At 38.0% G+C, this 18,836-nt stretch overlaps 1 protein-coding gene across 1 annotated transcript in view; it reads right to left on the reverse strand.

Moving 5' to 3' along the window:
• LOC128871684 (uncharacterized) overlaps positions 1-16,150 on the reverse strand; it is a 16,905-nt gene extending 755 nt beyond the window's left edge. Inside the window, exons 1-9 of the mRNA XM_054113630.1 lie at positions 15,678-16,150; positions 5,317-5,517; positions 4,962-5,258; positions 4,486-4,903; positions 4,235-4,417; positions 3,978-4,150; positions 1,585-1,732; positions 1,266-1,507; positions 715-1,201 (exon numbers count right to left, since the gene is read on the reverse strand). Of these exons, the coding sequence (XP_053969605.1) occupies positions 715-1,201; positions 1,266-1,507; positions 1,585-1,732; positions 3,978-4,150; positions 4,235-4,417; positions 4,486-4,903; positions 4,962-5,258; positions 5,317-5,376 (2,008 nt within the window). The 5' untranslated portion in view covers positions 5,377-5,517; positions 15,678-16,150. The remainder of the gene's footprint in view (positions 1-714; positions 1,202-1,265; positions 1,508-1,584; positions 1,733-3,977; positions 4,151-4,234; positions 4,418-4,485; positions 4,904-4,961; positions 5,259-5,316; positions 5,518-15,677) is intronic.
• Positions 16,151-18,836: the final 2,686 nt, after the last annotated feature.

Raw genomic sequence — 18,836 nt, forward strand, 5'->3', positions numbered from 1 at the left:
ATAGCCCGAAAAGGAGTTACCTATTTGACGCAATGTCTGAATTTAATATCCCCGCAAAACGGCTATGCAAAATGACTTTCCTCAGCAGCGCCGTCTGAATTGGGAAGGACCTCTCCGAGCTGTTTGGTGCCAAACGAGGTTTCAGACAGGGTGACTCGTTATCGTGTGACTTCATTAACCCGATGCTGGAAAATATCGTGCCAGCCGCAGAACTTAATCGCTCGGGCACAATTTTTTATAAGAGCGTACAATTGTTGGCGAGCCCCTTCTACGGCAGCTGTATGGAGGCTGAGGTGGCGTCATCTCAGCTGCCTTGCTTTTGCGAGACTAATTTTGAGGCCTCTCGGCTCTCACCATTTTGCTACAACTGTGGAAATATTCGGTTTATATATCATCTCGCCTCACCATCAGCACGGAGCGGTTAGACCAACAATAAATAATCATCGTTCGAGCATTCTCTCTTATCTATTCCTCTTTCCTGCTGCTCTTTTCCACTTACAATATACCATCTGAGCTAATCGTAATGTCTCCTCTCATCCCACCTTAAAAATTACCGCCATTGCACAACTTTTCCATTCTTAATGCCGATAAAGAGTAATAAATATATATTGATAGATCAATTCGGCTGTTAATGAGCCCTTACACAACACCGGTGTTACAAGGTGGTACAAACCTCCCTCAGCATCTAAAAATCAATCACAATCATCTACTCACCGCCCACTGCCTTCCGATCATATTCAAATTTTGGCGATTGAATTATCGAAATTACATCCTCCGGCTTACGCAGCAATATTTTACCCACACCCTTGCACATGCGCAACACCTCGTGGTTACTCAACTTTTCCAACTGAGTCACGTCCAGCAGAGGACAGGCCAGTATCCACTCGCGCACGCAATCGAAATCATTGAGCAATTGCACGGCGCCGTTTACACTGAATTTGATGCGTTTCATATAAATATAGTCCAGCCAAGCCTCGCAAATAATCTTTAAAATCAACTTCAAAATAACCAAATCCTTGGTGGCTTTAATGGCAGGCAGAAATATTTGGTCCAACACATAATCAACATAATCGCTTTTCCCATCTTCATCGAAAACGCGCTGCTGCCAATGCGAGGCAGGCGGGAAGGCAAGCTTGAAATTGGCAAGACTGAGTATGCGACAAACTTCGGACATGATTTGCACGCATTCTTCGTTAGTTTTCTGTAAGGCGAGAGAATTAAACATTTAAAATTAAAAAGAAAATATGTAACTAAAACTTTGTCACCTTCAATTTATCAATATTGATATTGATCTCCAGCATCAACTTAGCGCGCAATGCAACATTGACCAGCATAAGAATATCTGTGAGATCGGCAGTTAGTTTTGGTAGCTTGTGGGTGCTGAAGCCGGCTAAACAAACGCGCACATCGTGCTCCAAAATGCGAAAGAAACGATCCATTTGCCATTCACAGCAAAGTTGTTTGGCTTGCTCTTTCACCCACAAACGCATGGAGTGTACGGAATGATCTGAAAGGAAATGTTGTGTATAACAAATTATAGGTTATGTTAAGAAGGTACAAGCTAAATAGACTTGGGCTGCTCACCAATGCGGTGCAATATGGGTATTTGTTCGGCCACAGGTAGAGTGCTGATTTGCATTTGTACTTCACTGCTTGGAAAATAGCTGTTGCTTAACTCTATCAAATTCTTGAAGACCAAGTCCCAAAAACCGCCAGTGTAGGTGCCCAAATGCTATAAAAATACATGAGAAAACGAAATTTGTGACCCAGGGTAGGATTAAGAAACATAACCTAAAAATAAATCTAGAAATTAAGTGATCGTGTTTGTTGATTAAGAAACATAATCTTAAAAAAAATTTAACGATTAGGTGATCGTGTTTTTTGCTCAATTTCATTGCTTTGAATCAAGCAACCGCATGCATTTAAAAATTTAACGATTTCACTTTTACTACTGAACTTTTTCCCCATTGAACTTTCAAGTCTCAAGGTTCAACTGCTTCTAAACAAATGGCATGCTCCAAGCGCATAAGACGCTCTCTCGAGAAAATTTACGTTCAGGTCCATTAAGTTCTCTAATCTATACATCATCATCGCATTCAATGCTATCCGCCTACGAAGCCTAGCAGGAATATCGAGAGGAGGAATAGGTGTACGATACTGACTTTGTGGGATAATTTATTCTTACAAAAATTCTATTTTAACCCTTCGTTGGATGCCTTTTTTAAAACCTTAGGTTGGGCACCCGGGTCTGGCCTTTTTCGCCCTGTTCGAGGATCCTTTTCAAAAGATCATATATTTAAAATATAAGCTACTTCGAAGCTCAAGCAGTTAGCTATAATAGAAATATGTTAAATTCACGTACAAAGTAGAAAAAGCGATAAGCTTCCTTTCTTTCCTAAGCCACAAAAAGGCTCTGATAGATAAATGTGTTGGAAAGTGGCGAGGTGCAATGGAAAAATATGCAAATTTATATGTTTTCATTAAGTCACAGCCATTTGCATTTATTTGTTATCAAAACATTATTTTGCCAGGGCTTGATCCAATTCTTAACTGGGCACGGACGCTTTAAGTTATATCTTCATCGATTCTAACATGAGCTGGATCTCATAGCCAACTATTTTGCAAGAGACGTGACAGAAGACGTTTACCATGGCTTCTTTGAGTGTTCGCTATTCCACGCTTATAGACGGAAACGAAGCGAAGCTCATACCGCAAAGCAGCTATAGACTGCAGAATGCGACGTAATAGCAGATACGAAAAAGACACGAAGAACCCTCAAAAGAGTACTGTGTAGCAGCACCGACTAACCACTTTTCCGCATACGAAGTAATGCTTGACGGAAATAACAAACTTCGCAAGCTGGTTTCATAGATCCCCTTGAGGGTAATGCACTATCACATATACGAGGTGTGTACAAAAAGTATCGCGAATTTTGATTTTTCGCAGGTTACGTATATTCGAATTTCGATTTTTTGTGGCGATATGTTGGTACTCATGTCTCTCACTCATACTCACAACATTTTGAATGTTCAGTTAATTGTGGACAGCGGCTTTGCTTGCACGTGTTTCGGCTCGTCTTCGATTTTTACCTATTCAAAAAGATGGGTCAAAGAACATGTATCAAATTTTGTGTGAAAAACGAAATTAAGTGCGCGGATGCATTCCGAATGTTGACTGTGCCATACGGGGAAGCTACTTTGGACCAAAGCAACGTTTATCGGTGGTACAAAATGTTCCCAGAAGGCCGAGAAGATGTGAACGACGAAAAGCGTGCGGGACGCCCGAGCACTTCAACAACAGACGAAAAAATTGATGAAGTGAAGAAAATGGTATTGGCCGTCGTACCAAAACTGCTCAATTTCGACCAAAAACAGCATCGCATGAACATTGCTAATGAGATGTTAGACTCTGCCCGCGACGACCCGAATTTGCTCCAGAGGGTCATAACTGGTGACGATTTATTGCTCCATCCATCTCATCTCCAAAGCTCCATCATCTCATCAGAGCTGCCGCACTAACCAAGACCGAAAAAAGCGCGCCAAGTTCGGTCGAATGTAAAAGTTTGCTTACCGTTTTCTTCGATTGCAGGGGCGTTGCGCATCATGAGTTCTTGCCACGGGTAAACGGTCAATATGCGCAATTTGTGCGAAGCAATCCGCCAGAAACGCCCGGATTCGTGGAAGAACAAAAATTGGCTCTTACATCACGATAACGCCCTTGCTCACACATCGCTGCTTATACGCGACTTTTTGGCCAAAATCAACACACTAATACTACATCTACTTATTCTTTTGCCTGCCGAGGAGCGACCACTATTTAAAAAAAAACCTTTTCTATCATTTCATGTTTCATTCCCGTAGATATGAACTTGGGCATATCCAAATGGTAGTTGCGCACCAACCTTATCGGCAACAACGGCCGCCCTACCACAACGCTCCTAAAAATAAGAAAACTTAGACAATTGCATTAATTTGTACCTCATCTTGACCAACAGGTCGATATAACTGTAAAGCACGTTCCATCGTTGCCGGCTGACAATTTGTTGACAATAAAGTATACCGAAACAATTGATCCCAAACGTTATTGGCGACGAAATTTGTGAGACTTTCAGCAACGCCACGCAACGTTGAGTAAACGGGTTCCGGAATGTCTGCAAGAAAGTGAAATTTAATTAAATAAATGCATTCATACATACAGCAAATGATGGCATTTTTCTAAGCACACCACTACTAACCTTCCTGCGTATGATTCTTTAGCCAGTTTCTCATAGTTTCCACATGCGTCAGCGGATAACAAGCAAGCGGAGTATCAATCCACCACAAAATGATGTGATCCAAAAGGAGTCCAACATTAGACCACATCAAACGCATGCCGCGCATAACAAACTCACCCAACTCCTCACGTGTGCAACTTTTACCTACAGCAAAAGAGAAAAAAAAACATTATTTACATAAATTCTTTGGGATTTGCTTTGAAATCGGGTACCAAATATGCTCGGACAGTAATCGTACGCTTTATCTATAAGCTGGGTGAGATATAAACGTTCACGCTGTAAAAAATGCTCAGCATATTTGCGGCAATTACTTTTCTGCATACGCCCCTTACTGCCCACATCCTCATTGTCATTGCTGTAGCTGCGAAACTCATCATTGTCACCGTGCATGTTGAGCGTGAGAATGCGTAAAATTTCCAAACTAGAGGCAGTCGATTCACAATTTTCTCCAGCGGCAACATCCGCCGTGGCAGTGAGAGTTGTTGCACTTGGAGCCGCTGCAGCAGGCATGGCGCCGGAGGAAGTGCCTGCAGCTGCAGCTGCTGCCTCGGCTTGCTCCTGCTCACTCAAGTTGAAGAGGCCGAACAGCAAGTCCAGTGAGTTTTGTTCGATGCGCGTTTGCGAGGCATGCTGGTAAAGTGTTATTTGCATTTATCAATTAAATGATTTCAGAAGACATGTAACTTACCTGTAAGACGTGTGCGAAGTCAATTGGTTTCTGCGGGAGCAACAATGCTGGACACATATTACTGCATATATTGGCATTCCACTCCGCACTAGATTCATCTGCTCCAGCTTCACCTGACTGTCGGTCCCTCTTCTTACTGGTTGGAGTCGCAGCGTTTGCCTCCTGCGACAAGTCATCGCCATTGACGATATCTTTTGACTTCTTGCGGCGACACCATTTATTGTAGAGATTTGTTATTTGTAATGCCCAACTCAACCACATATCCGACTGTGAGGACTTGCGTAGCAATTGTGTGACCTACTTAGGAAATTTGCAATGAAATGATAGATAGATGATTGAATTTCTGGCAACTTACCGTCTGTTTGAGAACGAACAGCAATTGACAAAAGCGTCGATCATTGATCTCCACAAGCATATTGTATTTCTGCAATAGCAGGGCATTGTATGGGCTGCGCTTGATTTTCTTATTTAATGAGTGTATGTCCTGGTTTTGCGACTCGTCCTTCAGGTTCCAGTATAGTTCACAAACATGTTCCACCTCTTCCAAAAGTGTATTCTGGCGTGAATGTAAGAAACGAAGTGGACATCAAAAAAGGGAAAGAACGATGCACAAAATCGGTCAAAATTGGCCCGACTGGGGATTGTAAAAGATCATCATTTTCTGACAGCTTTGACCTCGCTGAATCGAAAAATGACACTTAGAATGTTGTAAACCCTGGGGAAAGTGTTGAAAAACCACCCTCATCCCTTAATCTCAAAATATGAATATAAACTGTAAAACATTTTAATACAAAAATAGCACGAGTTTTATTCTCATATATTATTTAATTTTATAAGCAATTATAAGTAAAAAGATGTAAAATCAGATACACCCTTATCAGTTTTAAAAAACCACCCCTTTGCACCCTTACATTGAGTGAAGTAATTATCTATTGTTTTAATCATTTTTTTCATCCCAAGATTATTGTCATTAATAATATTTTTTCTCTCAAGCGAGCTGATAATTACCCCATAGAATTTTAATACCTCCTGGTATTTTTGAAACCACCCCTATTATATCCTTCTTACAAAATACAATCAAAAGTGTCCAAAAAGCCGAAAGTTGTTTCTTTTTCTAATCCATATAATCTTTGTCCTATATGAATGTTAAAAAGACTCTACTAAAATTCAAAATCCCCACACTAAAAAAACTCACCCCCTTTACACCCCTTATATAAAAATAAATCATTAAAATTCCCAAAAAAGCGTAAGAAATCTATTCTTTTTTGCTTTCGTTACTTTTAGGTTTTTAGGGACATAAAGCAACATTTATTTAATTTATTCTGCGAGGGTAGTTGCCGGCAAATATAGTTTTTTGATAAATTCATTGAGTTATTTGAAAACATATTTTTTGTAAAAAACTAATTTTTTTATTATAAGGGGTGAAAAGAAAATTCGTTCTCTGATGTGATAGGATCCTCTTGCTTTTGGTGAACTTTAATGATTTAATTATTATTCTTATTGCAAAAGGGATGGGTACTATAGAAAAAGGATTGAACCTTATTAGTGTTTTTAAGCAAATGATAGAGGTAGTTTTGTAATATGACCAGGGGCTAACAGATTCTTGTTTATTTTTACCAAGTGGTTTTGCTAAAAAAATTGACAATATTAACACTATTTTTTTATCAGTATATAAGTTTTGACTATTACTTATTTTTTAAGGGATGTAAAAAAGGTTGTTTTTTAAGCCATCAGGTGCTCCTTAAATTGATTAGAATGTTTTTGAAATAAGGTCAAGAAGCAAGTAACGAAAGCAAAAAAGAATAGATTTCTTACGCTTTTTTGGGAATTTTAATGATTTATTTTTATATAAGGGGTGTAAAGGGGGTGAGTTTTTTTAGTGTGGGGATTTTGAATTTTAGTAGAGTCTTTTTAACATTCATATAGGACAAAGATTATATGGATTAGAAAAAGAAACAACTTTCGGCTTTTTGGACACTTTTGATTGTATTTTGTAAGAAAGATATAATAGGGGTGGTTTCAAAAATACCAGGAGGTATTAAAATTCTATGGGGTAATTATCAGCTCGCTTGAGAGAAAAAATATTATTAATGACAATAATCTTGGGATGAAAAAAATGATTAAAACAATAGATAATTACTTCACTCAATGTAAGGGTGCAAAGGGGTGGTTTTTTAAAACTGATAAGGGTGTATCTGATTTTACATCTTTTTACTTATAATTGCTTATAAAATTAAATAATATATGAGAATAAAACTCGTGCTATTTTTGTATTAAAATGTTTTACAGTTTATATTCATATTTTGAGATTAAGGGATGAGGGTGGTTTTTCAACACTTTCCCCAGGGGTTACAACATTCTAAGTGTCATTTTTCGATTCAGCGAGGTCAAAGCTGTCAGAAAATGATGATCTTTTACAATCCCCAGTCGGGCCAATTTTGACCGATTTTGTGCATCGTTCTTTGTATATTGCCATCACAGATTATGTGTTTTTCTTCTATCAGAACTACAAAATGGACTAGAAACCTTTACTCTAATTGTTTAATAGGGACGCAAATGAATAGATGCATTTTTTTCGCCAAAAATCTGCAATACTCAACGGGCTTAAGAAAAACTTGCTTGGTTTCGTTAACTTTGGAAAATAAAACGCAGCAACTTTGGTATTAAAATATTTACCCTGGCAAAGAAATGCAAAAATAATGAAAATTTCAAAAAAATTATTTAGTTAATTCATGACAAAAATAACACAAAATTAATTGTCTTCAGCATCTTACATTAAAAAATTGTAAATACGGCAGGAAAAAATTATGTTTACTCATATTAAAAAGTTGTTAATAGGATGTGTGGTAATCTTTTTAAATATATTACACTTATAAGCCGACTTTTTATAGAAAACTCCAACTTTTTTTGTTTCGTCTGGAGAAATATTTTGTCACTCTTCTAAAAAGACAATTCAAGTTTTGGGAAAAGCAAAAAGTCACAGAGGCTATATCCGGTGAATACAGTGGTTGTTCGATGATATTTGTCGAGTTTTTGGTCAAAGAAGTGTTCATAATATGAGTCTTGTGAGATGGTGCGTATCCATGAGTTTTCTTTCCCCAAATTGGGCCTTTTCCTACGCACATTTTCTCTCAAAAGTCGCATAACTTCCAAATAATATTCTTTATTTACCTTAGAACCATTTGGAACGATATGATAATCAAAGAAAACGAGTAGCATCACTTTCACTTCTGACCGACTTTAACGTGGTTTTTTTGGTTTTGGCTCACGTGGATAGCGCCATTCAGACGTCTGTTGACTGGTTTGCATGTCAAACTCATATGCCCACGTCTCATCACCTGTTATGATGCGCTGGATAAACTTTGAATTCGAATTCACTTGCTCAAGCATGTCTTCAGCCACCTTCTTCCGATGAATTTTTTGAAAGAAATTCAACTCTCTTGGAACGAGTGAAGCAGCCACACGTCTCATGCCCAATTAACGGTGTAAAATGTAACGAATCGATTCGTAAGACACGCTAAAGTCATGAGCTACCTCTCTCAAACTTAAGTGATGGTTCTCCAGCCCCATTTCTTTGACTTTGTCGACGCTTTCATCCGTTGAAGACGTTGATGGGCGACTAGATCGGGACAAATATTCCACGACTTCTCGACCCTCTGCAAAAGCCTTATACCACTCGTAGACTCGTGTTTTTGATAAAGCCACAGGCTTTTTGCAGCATTTTCAAAGATTCGGCATACGAAATGCCGTTCAAAACACAAAATTTAAGACAAATTCTTTGTTCGATATTTTTATCCATAGTGAAAATCACAGAGCACACCTACGCTTGACTGATATAATTAAATGCCAAAAATAAGTTAATCGACAGATCCCGCTCAAACTCTGCGACAGAGAACAGTTGTACCCACATTTCAGAAAAAAAAAATGTGGACAAATATGTAACGCGCGCTTTTTAATGACAAATTCTCGATATTTTTTTGACAGAATGTAAGCTCAGAATTATGTTTGGGGTCATTGTCTTGCCACATCTCACAATCCGAGCCGAGAACCAGTCGACACTTGGCAGATAAATTTTGAAATCTATCCATAATACTTCCCACAAACTCAAGATTTCTTACTCCGTGGGCTGCCATTGTGCCCCAAGCCATTACATTGCCGCCACCGGGTATGATCATAGAAGTGAGGTTCTCCTTTCTCAGCGCAGTATTCGCTGTTCTGTATACAAATCTTCTCACATCTGACCCAAATATATTATATTTACTTTCATCTTTGCAAAGGTCGTCCGGCTTATCAATGTAGGTTTTGCGTACTCTAATCACTTTGCTTCATTCTTTGCTGAGATAAATGTTTCCTTGTAAAGTAAATCCGTTGTATCCTTTGATTTTAGGTAATTTCCGATGGTTTGCGGGTTAACAATTGCTCATCCAGTTTCCAAAAGGCTTGCTGAAAATTGGGTGCTCCGATTTTTCCGTCAGCTTTAACCATTCGTTCGTTTACTCACGCGGGTTAACAATTGCTCATCCAGTTTCCAAAAGGCTTGCTGAAAATTGGGTGCTCCGATTTTTCCGTCAGCTTTAACCATTCGTTCGTTTACTCACACCTCCTTCTCACTAAATATTCTTTTTCGTCCGCATCCTTTTGCCATTTGAAATGCCCTACTCTTTTCATATGTTTTCATGGCCGATTGATGGATGGTAGCACGTAGTCTGGCAGCAATTGAAGATATTTCAACGTAACTCTTTCCTTCGGTTTCTAAGCTTATAATTACTTTTTTATATCATCCGGCACTTCGGAAGGCTTTTTAGTCGCCTGACTCTCCATGTCGAGGTGTTTATTCTTGAAAAGTAAGAAATGCACTAAGCAACAACGATAGAAACTTCTAACAAGTGTAAACATGTCGCAATATCATGTACCGTTATTCACCGAAACAAGTATTGAATGATTTTTGCGAAATGCAGTTTGTCAAGAATATCTTTGCATAGTGAAGAAAAATATAAAATTTTAGCTTTGATCGCGAATTCCAACAACAAATAAAAAAGCAAACAAAAAATTTATACACATTCCATTACTGTACTTGTCTACGACTATTAGGCGCCAACAGTTATTAAATAAACACACACATTACAAAAAAACAACAAAACAAAGATGTTTAATCTATTTAAAAAGTGTCAACAAAATCTTTGCATAACTGATAAAAACAGTAAAAAATGCAGTCTTTTGGGGTTAATATTTTGTATGTCCTCCTTGGGCATCAATTACCGGTTGAAGACGACTTCGCATTGATTTAATTAATATAGTTTCGGAATATCATATTCCTCCAATGGTATTTTTCCCCACTCTTCTCTGATGAATCTTATTAATGCAGTTTTATTAGTTAGCGATCTTTTTCCTACTTTTATTTTTAAATTAACCCACACATTTTCGGTTGGGTTAATGTCGGGACTTTGGGCGGGAGTATCAATAACTTTGGTGCGGTTGTAGAGTAACCGGGACCTGCATAAATAAGATTTATGTTTGGGATCATTATCTTGATAGTACATATTTGTATTTAAATTTGTTCGAATTTTCTGGGTCAACAAAGCCGAATTTTCTAATACTGGAAGTCAATTCTTTTTTTTAAATATCAAGATATACTTCCTTGGTCATTATTTCGTCCAAAATTTTGATTTCACCCACTCCCTTTGTTGATATACAACCCCAAACCATTCCTGACAGTTTTCCAAACTTTACGGTAGGGATAATATTTTTGTTTTGTAGTGCTGTGAGAGGCTTACGCCAAAAATCTCTGGGATCCATCATGGTAGTAGAGCATCATTTTCATCTCATCTGAGAAAATAACATCATCCCAGTACTCTGTGGGAAGTGATATATGCTCGGCGGTAAATCGCAATCTTTTATCAACGTTTTGTGCTGATAACAGGGGTTTTTTCCCAACCACTCTTGAAGAACATTTGTGTTTTTGCAACACTTTTCGAACAGTTTCATGAGAAACTCTTAACCCGTAATCTTTTTCCACTTGAAGAGCTAATCCTCTTGTACTGCTTTGCGGACTATTATAAATAGTTTTAATAATTTTACATTCAATTCGCTGCGTCACTTTTTTTAGTCTGCCTGTAGATCCTTTCAACTCGAGTCTTTCTTCATTTTCAGGGAGAACATATCGGCGATTTCTCTGGCTGATTTGCCTTTGTAGTGATTGAAATACACTAATTGAATATTTTTTAAAACTCGTTTTCCTGGCATTTTTTTATTCAAATCTGAGATCACTTGTAGCACTGAAGACAATCACTTTATAGCTAAATAATTTCTTACCCCTTTCACATTCCATACCATTTGCAAAAAAACCCAAATGAATGAAATTCGCGGAAAATAACTGCATTTTTTGTTGTTTCCATCAGTTATGCAAAGATTTTTCTGACACTTTTTAAATAGATTAAACATCTTTTTTGTTGTTGTTTTTGTAATGTGTGTGTGTTTATTTAATAACTTTTGGCGTCTAATAGTCGTACACAAGTACAGTAATGGAATGTGTGTATAAAGTTTTTGTTTGATTTTTTATTTGTTGTTGGAATTCTTGATCAAAGCTAAAATTTTAAATTTTTTTCACTATGCAAAGATATTCTTGACAAACTGTATGTTTGCTGTATGTACAATTATTTGATATTCATTTGAATATAAGACAAGGTTTACTCAAATTAAAAAGAAAACTGGTACAAAACGTCAGTGATTTTTTATTGCCATTTCATCCTTAAAGAATGACTATTAATTGTGAAAAAGAATTTTCGTCTGTATTCATTAATGCCACTGATATCATAATTTCTATTCTGGAGCAGGTCCTGTATTTACACTTTTTTGATGCAGTGTATGCATATACATAGAGTCAATCAAAAAAATTTTCGCACACCGATATTTTTCCATGTTAAATTTTTATTAGTTTTGTATGAAAAAAAAGTAATTATTAATAACTTAAATAAATCAAAGTTTCAAACCCAAATTAAAAAACATTCAGCAAATTTTTAACAAAATCAGTTTTTAACGGAACTTCAAACTTTCTACCCAAGATTTTACATTTTTTTCTCGTATGCAATTTGGGTTGAGTACGAAATTTTTATGGTACAAAAACCCAGCATTCAAAATTTTTTGTATTAAAATTATAATATGTATTGTAAAATTTTACTCAGTAAACAAAACAAGCAAAACAATGGATTTAAAAATTATGTATTAAAAATTCTGAGAACCGTACAAATAATAATTATTAATGTTGAATTACCAATTATTTTCATTTATTTTTTAATAAAAAAAAATGGGTTCTAGTTACAGACCAAAAAAGCTAGACGACTGCTCTGACTAAATCGTCAGAGGTTGCATTTCCAGATACTCCCGTATGGCGCGATACCTATAGTAGAAAATTTCAAGTAAATTTTCCAGCATAATTGAGATTTAACTCGTGAGCTCGAAACTTAAGATTTTTTTTATATTAACTTGCAGTTGGTTGATTGGTTGAAGTGGTGATTCTCCAAGAATCCAATTGCATGCAGCTAAAAAAACACCTGATACATACATATTAGCATTAGGATGGCCCAAAACATAAGATTACTTGATGGCCAAAAAAAGTGAAGCAACTATTTTTCCTTTTTTAAAAATTCAACCAAAAATAAAAACACGAGATAAATATTTTTTTAACTTAATATTTTTTTCATTTTAAAATAATACTTTGTTTTAATAAAGCATAGGGTATAATTTTTTGAAAATTTCCGAATTATTATTTAAAAAGGGAAATAAATAATATTGGCCGGTACACATTTCTCTCATGGGAAATTAATGGTAATTTTCAAAGCGTTGGCGGTACGCTTCATATTTTATAAAAAATAATTAATAGCTTTTGTTGCCACATCCTCGCTGCCAACAAGTTATATGGCTTATTTCTTCACGACTTTATGCAGTCTGTGCTATTGAGAAACCTTATAAGATTGTTTACATCTATACCAGACAGTTCAGCCTTTTGTCAGCAATATCCTTCAAGGATAGACACATTTGTCGAGTTCTACACATATACACATATACACATGCCCCACAAAGTCTGCGTTCACCCGAATAACCTTCTTAAATTTATTAAGAACAAAATTGAATATTATCATTTAATTAAAATCTTTACAATTTGTTTATTCCCAGCTTTTAAGGGCAAAACAAAAAAAAAAACAAGATTCCCCACTTCACTTTTTAGATAACGGGAAAATAATTTTAGCAGCATGTAAATGTGGCACCAAAAAGTCTGCGTTCAGCCTGTTTATTTTAATGATACCGTTAATTCTTAGATATTTTTCCTTGTTTATATTAATTTTTCACTGCGCATTACTTCGACTGAATGTTAACAAAGCTTAGTTGAACATTTTATTTATAACTGGAGATAATTAAAGATCATGGAAGGAAAAGGAAAAGAAATAAGCGTTTCTGAGAGGAAAATAATTATAAAAATGTGGAAATACGGAAAAAGTTTCCGAAATATTGAAAAATCTATTGGGAGAACGTATTCCTCTATTCAGCGAGTTGTAACAAATTTTCGGCAAACTGGAATTTTTACATCTAAGCCCAGGTCAGGGCGTCCGAAAAAATTATCGACCCGGGAAGAGCGTTCTATAATCAACTTGGCAAAGGTTAACCCCCGGATTACATCCTCAAAATTAGTTGAAAACATAAATCAAACATTTAAAAAAAGTATTTGCGCTGAAACTGCCAGAAAAGATCTACGTCAAGCTGGATACCATGGTAGAGTCGCCCGAAGAAAGCCTTTCATTTCTCTTGTGAACAGACGTAAACGCATTCAATTTGCTAATGAGCACATAAATAAGCCTCCCGAGCTCTGGAAAAAAAGTAATATTTTCAGACGAAAGTAAATTTTGTATATTCGGAATAAAAGGCCGTCAAGTTGTTTGGCGAAAACCTGGAACTGCTCTTGAAAAGCAAAATCTTGTTGGCACGGTTAAGCACGGAGGTGGCGGGGTTATGGTTTGGGGCTGCATGGCGGCAAATGGAGTGGGTCAGTTAGAATTTATTGATTCGACGATGGATAAATGGGAATACTTGAACATACTAAAACGAAATTTAAAGCAAAGTGCAGAAAATCTCGGCTTATCAAGAACATTTTGGTTTCAACAAGATAACGACTCGAAGCACACAGCCGAGATCGTTAAGCTTTGGCTCTTGTACAACGCCCCAAAACAGCTTAAAACACCGCCACAGTCCCCAGATCTTAACCCCATCGAGCATCTGTGGGATCTATTGGAAAAAAGAATTCGTCAGCAAGTGATTACTAGTAAAGAGGTTTTGCGGAGTGTCATGCAGGCAGAATGGAGGAAAATAACAGCAGAGGAAACAGAGAAACTAGTAAGTTCAATGCCAAATAGGCCGAGTGAAGCCCTGAAGCAATGTGGATATCCAACTAAATATTATATTTAATTTTTGCATATAGCATATCATGTTTTTGTATTAGACTTTAAGACTGAACGCAGACTTTATGGTAGCTTTATTTCCTTGTTACACCCATTATTCACCGTTATCTAAAAACTTATGTGAGGAATTTTCAAATTTATTTTTGTTTTTGAAACCTAAACATATAATAAACATATAAATATATACAAATTTATTAAAATTATAAAATCAGGTTGTGTGTTTCATTCACTAAAAAGTTATTGTTGGGTGAACGCAGACTTTGTGGGGCATGTGTATATCGTCCCCTTAGTATTAAAATAGCCTATAAATTTTTTGATGTTTTGAGAAAATGAATTTTTAAACTTTTTGTCGAAAGTAGCTCTCACTCAAATCTCGTTATGTCTGTAAATATTTATTATTTTTTGACTGACGTTTTGACCCACTTTGTGGAAGTAGAATTTGACAAAATTTTGACCACATATAAAATCGACGATGGAGAATCCAAAAATCCAATAAAAAAATAATAGCCTATGAGCACATAGGCTATTGTTATACTAAGGGGACGATATAATTAGCGCGTATACCCTTTTGTGGTGTGCATCTTAATGTTGTTCCACAAATGGAGGGACCTACAGTTTCAGGCCGACTCCGAACGGCAGATAATTTTATGAGAAGCTTTTTCATGGCAGAAATACACTCGGAGGTTTGTCATTGCCTGCCGAGGGACGACCGCTATTAGAAAAATGTTTTTCTTAATTTTTGGTGTTTCACCGAAATTCGAACCTACGTTCTCTCTGTGAATTCCGAATGGTAGTCACGTACCAACCCATTCGCCTAGACGACCTTAGCTAGATTAAAAAAATCATTTAACTTCTTCTTTGTTGACCAATGATCTTGTTCTACCATGGCGGCTTTGGTTTTCGTTCCGCCTTGAAGGTGGACAAGATTTATGATAGGCTAGAAGAGTTTTTGAGATAAGAAGCTATGTTGTCGTCTCCAGACCGAATGATGGGTTCAAATAGAACTTCAGGAATTTTTCGTACTGAACCCAATTTGTGTTTTTTGGGTCTATGAAAGCCCCTTTTTTTGCGTTAGCTTCAAATACACTGTAAAGTTTATGTACCTATGAACAGAGAGCTTAGGTACCTAAGGCTTGTAAGTTGTTATCGCAACAGAGAGTAATATCTAATACTTCTTCTGATATAGGACTGATGTAGGTCGAAATATTTTCTCTATTTTTCTCTATATTTAACTTGTTCTGTAATATTTAGTTGAAAAGAAACTCACCTCGATTATTCACATCTTTGTTGCCCTCTTCCGTAAGCTTTTTCAGCTCAATGGGTGGCGTCTCGTCGTTGTGAGCCATGTAGCATGAGGCAAAGAGTCTGAGCCCTCTGTCCTCTCCCTCAATGGCAATCACAGTGTCAGGTGATTTGTTCTATAATTAGATAGTAAGTAGGCATTTACACATTGTTTCACCAGGAAGACCGATTTAGTCTTCCTTGCTGTTAGAACGTAGTATACATTTATGTTATCAAACTGCAGTCCACCCATCTCGTTTCCGGATGTTATCCAAGGTTCCTGGATTGCAGCCATATCGTAGCAAATACTCTCTAAGATTTTAAAGAGCTTTCCTTAAGCCGTTGTGTTATGATGGAGATTGATCTGCAGGATATTTCCTTCCAACGAGGTCAGAAGCCTGTTTTGCGGGTACAGCTGCCGTCGCCGTTTCTCCGCTCTCCATCGCTTAATCGCCTTTAAAGTGTAGTGCCAGTGTAGCTTGCGTCCCGGATTATTAAGCCGAGATCACGCTCCACTTCGTCAGCCTCCAGCGTGTTGTCGTTTCCGTCCTGCGGGTGACGTTTTTTGAGGCGTAAATAGACACTGCCAGTGCCCCACGACATCTTCCCAAAACGCTGATACAGTTTGTCCTCTGCTTCCTTATTTATTTGGATGATCAGATCACGTTCATTTTTGGCATCTGGTTTCCCTGCGTGTAGAAGTTTCCAGTCTGCCGTCGGAATGTCAGGGTTTTGTCGTTGGAAAAGCAGTAAAGCAGCTTCTGGCTTAACCGTGTTAGATACCCGGACCTTAGCTCTCGGTGCGCATGGAATGTTCTTCCTATCCACTATTTCCAGTTTTGCGCCGTTCCATAAGCCCTCCAGAGCTGGAACAGTCGCAGTGAGCCATTTTAGCGTCGCATCATCAATGCACTTAAGAATTTTCACGCCCGTTAACCATCCAGCTCCATCAAATGAGGGCGAGGGTTTGTCCGGCTCATTAACGATCCGCGCAACGATGGCTTGCAGCAGTTTTTCATCTACCCGCTTCCATTGATCCATCGTCATATGTCCATTCGGATGACTTCGGTCGATCAGTGCTACGATCAAGTGTCGTTTGGCTACATCACTGACCTTAGATATCTTCTTGGAACTACTCGGCTGGTCAGTACGATTTGCCCATTGTCCCGGCGGATTTGCAGGAGCTGCAGTCGTACGAGGACGCTTAGCTACAGGTTGTTCGTGTTTACCGGATCTTTTGCTTTTCGTCTCCTCTATGATTTTCGTCTCCCTTATGCTTTTTGCCACATTCTCCTCAATTTTATTGGCAAAGACAGGATTCGTTGTCGCAAACTTTTCGTTTCTTGAGAAGTGCTCTCGTCCTTTCGTAATTGTGCTTTCGGCCCACTCCAAACGTTCCTGCTCCATAGGAGTGAGGGAACTCTTGTTACCGAGCCGTATTCTGATTTTGACCGCCGCTTTGTATTGGGCAAGGGCTTTCAATCCCTCCTTACTCGGCTTCTTCCTCGGTCCGTACCTGCTCTCGGAAACAGCACCTGGCGTTGAAGCTTTCTCAGCTGTGTTTATGGTTGCCACGCTACTAACGTTTTCTAGAGCCCAGTCTGATTCGACTGCGGTACCTCTACAGGCTAACCAGTAACCTTGTTTTGCAGTAGTATTTCGACTGCTGGGGCCTGCAACCACCGCAGCAGAGATGTGACCGCTGGCGACACGCAGAGGAGAATAAATTTCCCCACCGTGCCTGCCGGTGGTAGCAGTCACTACTCCCACCGACGTTTGAACCGATATCCCGGCCCATGTTTCTTTCTTTGTCGACGCCATGTTGGTTTTCTTGTTCAGGGACTCCTCCCATAGCGTTTTATGCCTACCCGCCAGACACCTCTTGACCATGACTGCAACAAGGTTCTGCATATCTTCGCCCACCACAAAGGTGCTGGGAGGAAACATACATACCCTGTATACAGCCTCAGCTGGGCCTCTTACCGCCTTGGTCCTCGCATCCTCGCCCCCTTGCCAATATCGAATTTCGAAAATTCGATTATTAGAACTGAGACGGAGATGGGAAGAGCAAAGATGTCGAGACCCATTGTCCAGGCGGCACCCTCGCGGAGGGTTCAGTCAGAGGATTTTTGCCACCCATAATCAAAAAAAAGCCGCAATGAAACATAACCTCAAACACGGTTCGAATTCGCTTTGTTTGTACTTTTAGGTTAAAATATCTCGGAAACCTAATGCGTAGGCCCCGCTGATGTTACAAACTATAATTTTCATTTTCTATGACAAATTTACCACCAGCCAAAATTAAATGTTAATAAAATATGTTCAGATATATTATATAAAGTAAAGGGACGAGAAATAAAATAATTTTCTTCAGCTACAAATAAAAAAATAAATTAATTGAGAGCAAATTTATGCACTTCTAAAAATAGCGACTGAGTTATACCTCCTGTAATGTACATAAACATTTCCTGCCACCTTTCGAAAGGTTTTTTCATGAGGCCTTTATACTCACATGTTCATCGAAAACATCAACCTTCACGTCAACGGCAATGCGATATGTGACACGCCTCAATTCCTTGCCCAATTTCGTAATCTCCGTGAATGTTTGTATGGGTGGCGTTGATTTATTGCGACAATACCACTTCGGTGTGGAGCTCATCTATTGGATTACAGCAAAGGCAGCAAATTCAAAAAAACACAACACAAATTGCCTCGCTAAAATGTGCGGACGATAAGCTATTTGAATTTGTATTAATATTTCACTAAAGCTGTACGTTTTTTGTAACTTTTACAATTTATACAAAAGCGCAAACTTCCAACACAGCACAAATTTACTCACAATATCGCTTAACCCTCAATATGTTGTTGGATCGATGCTCAAGTGGCTACATATGCGACTGCCAATTGGCTGCATGGCAACCGAGTTGCAAGTAGGAAACAAAGCCACAGTTGCTTCGTTTCACCAAATTTATGTAGTTTATTGTACGTGCGTTTGTATCTATAGTACGTACAGTCTGTCTAATAGAAACGTGGCCGGCATAACTTAGAAACTATTTGACCTTTTCGATTCTAACAAATTGTTAACACACAATATATTCAATAAAATGTACTTATATAGTCACCACCATTAGCTTGAATAGCTTCA

Source organism: Anastrepha ludens, chromosome 2 (assembly GCF_028408465.1).
Source record: "Anastrepha ludens isolate Willacy chromosome 2, idAnaLude1.1, whole genome shotgun sequence".
Lineage (NCBI taxonomy): Eukaryota > Metazoa > Arthropoda > Insecta > Diptera > Tephritidae > Anastrepha > Anastrepha ludens.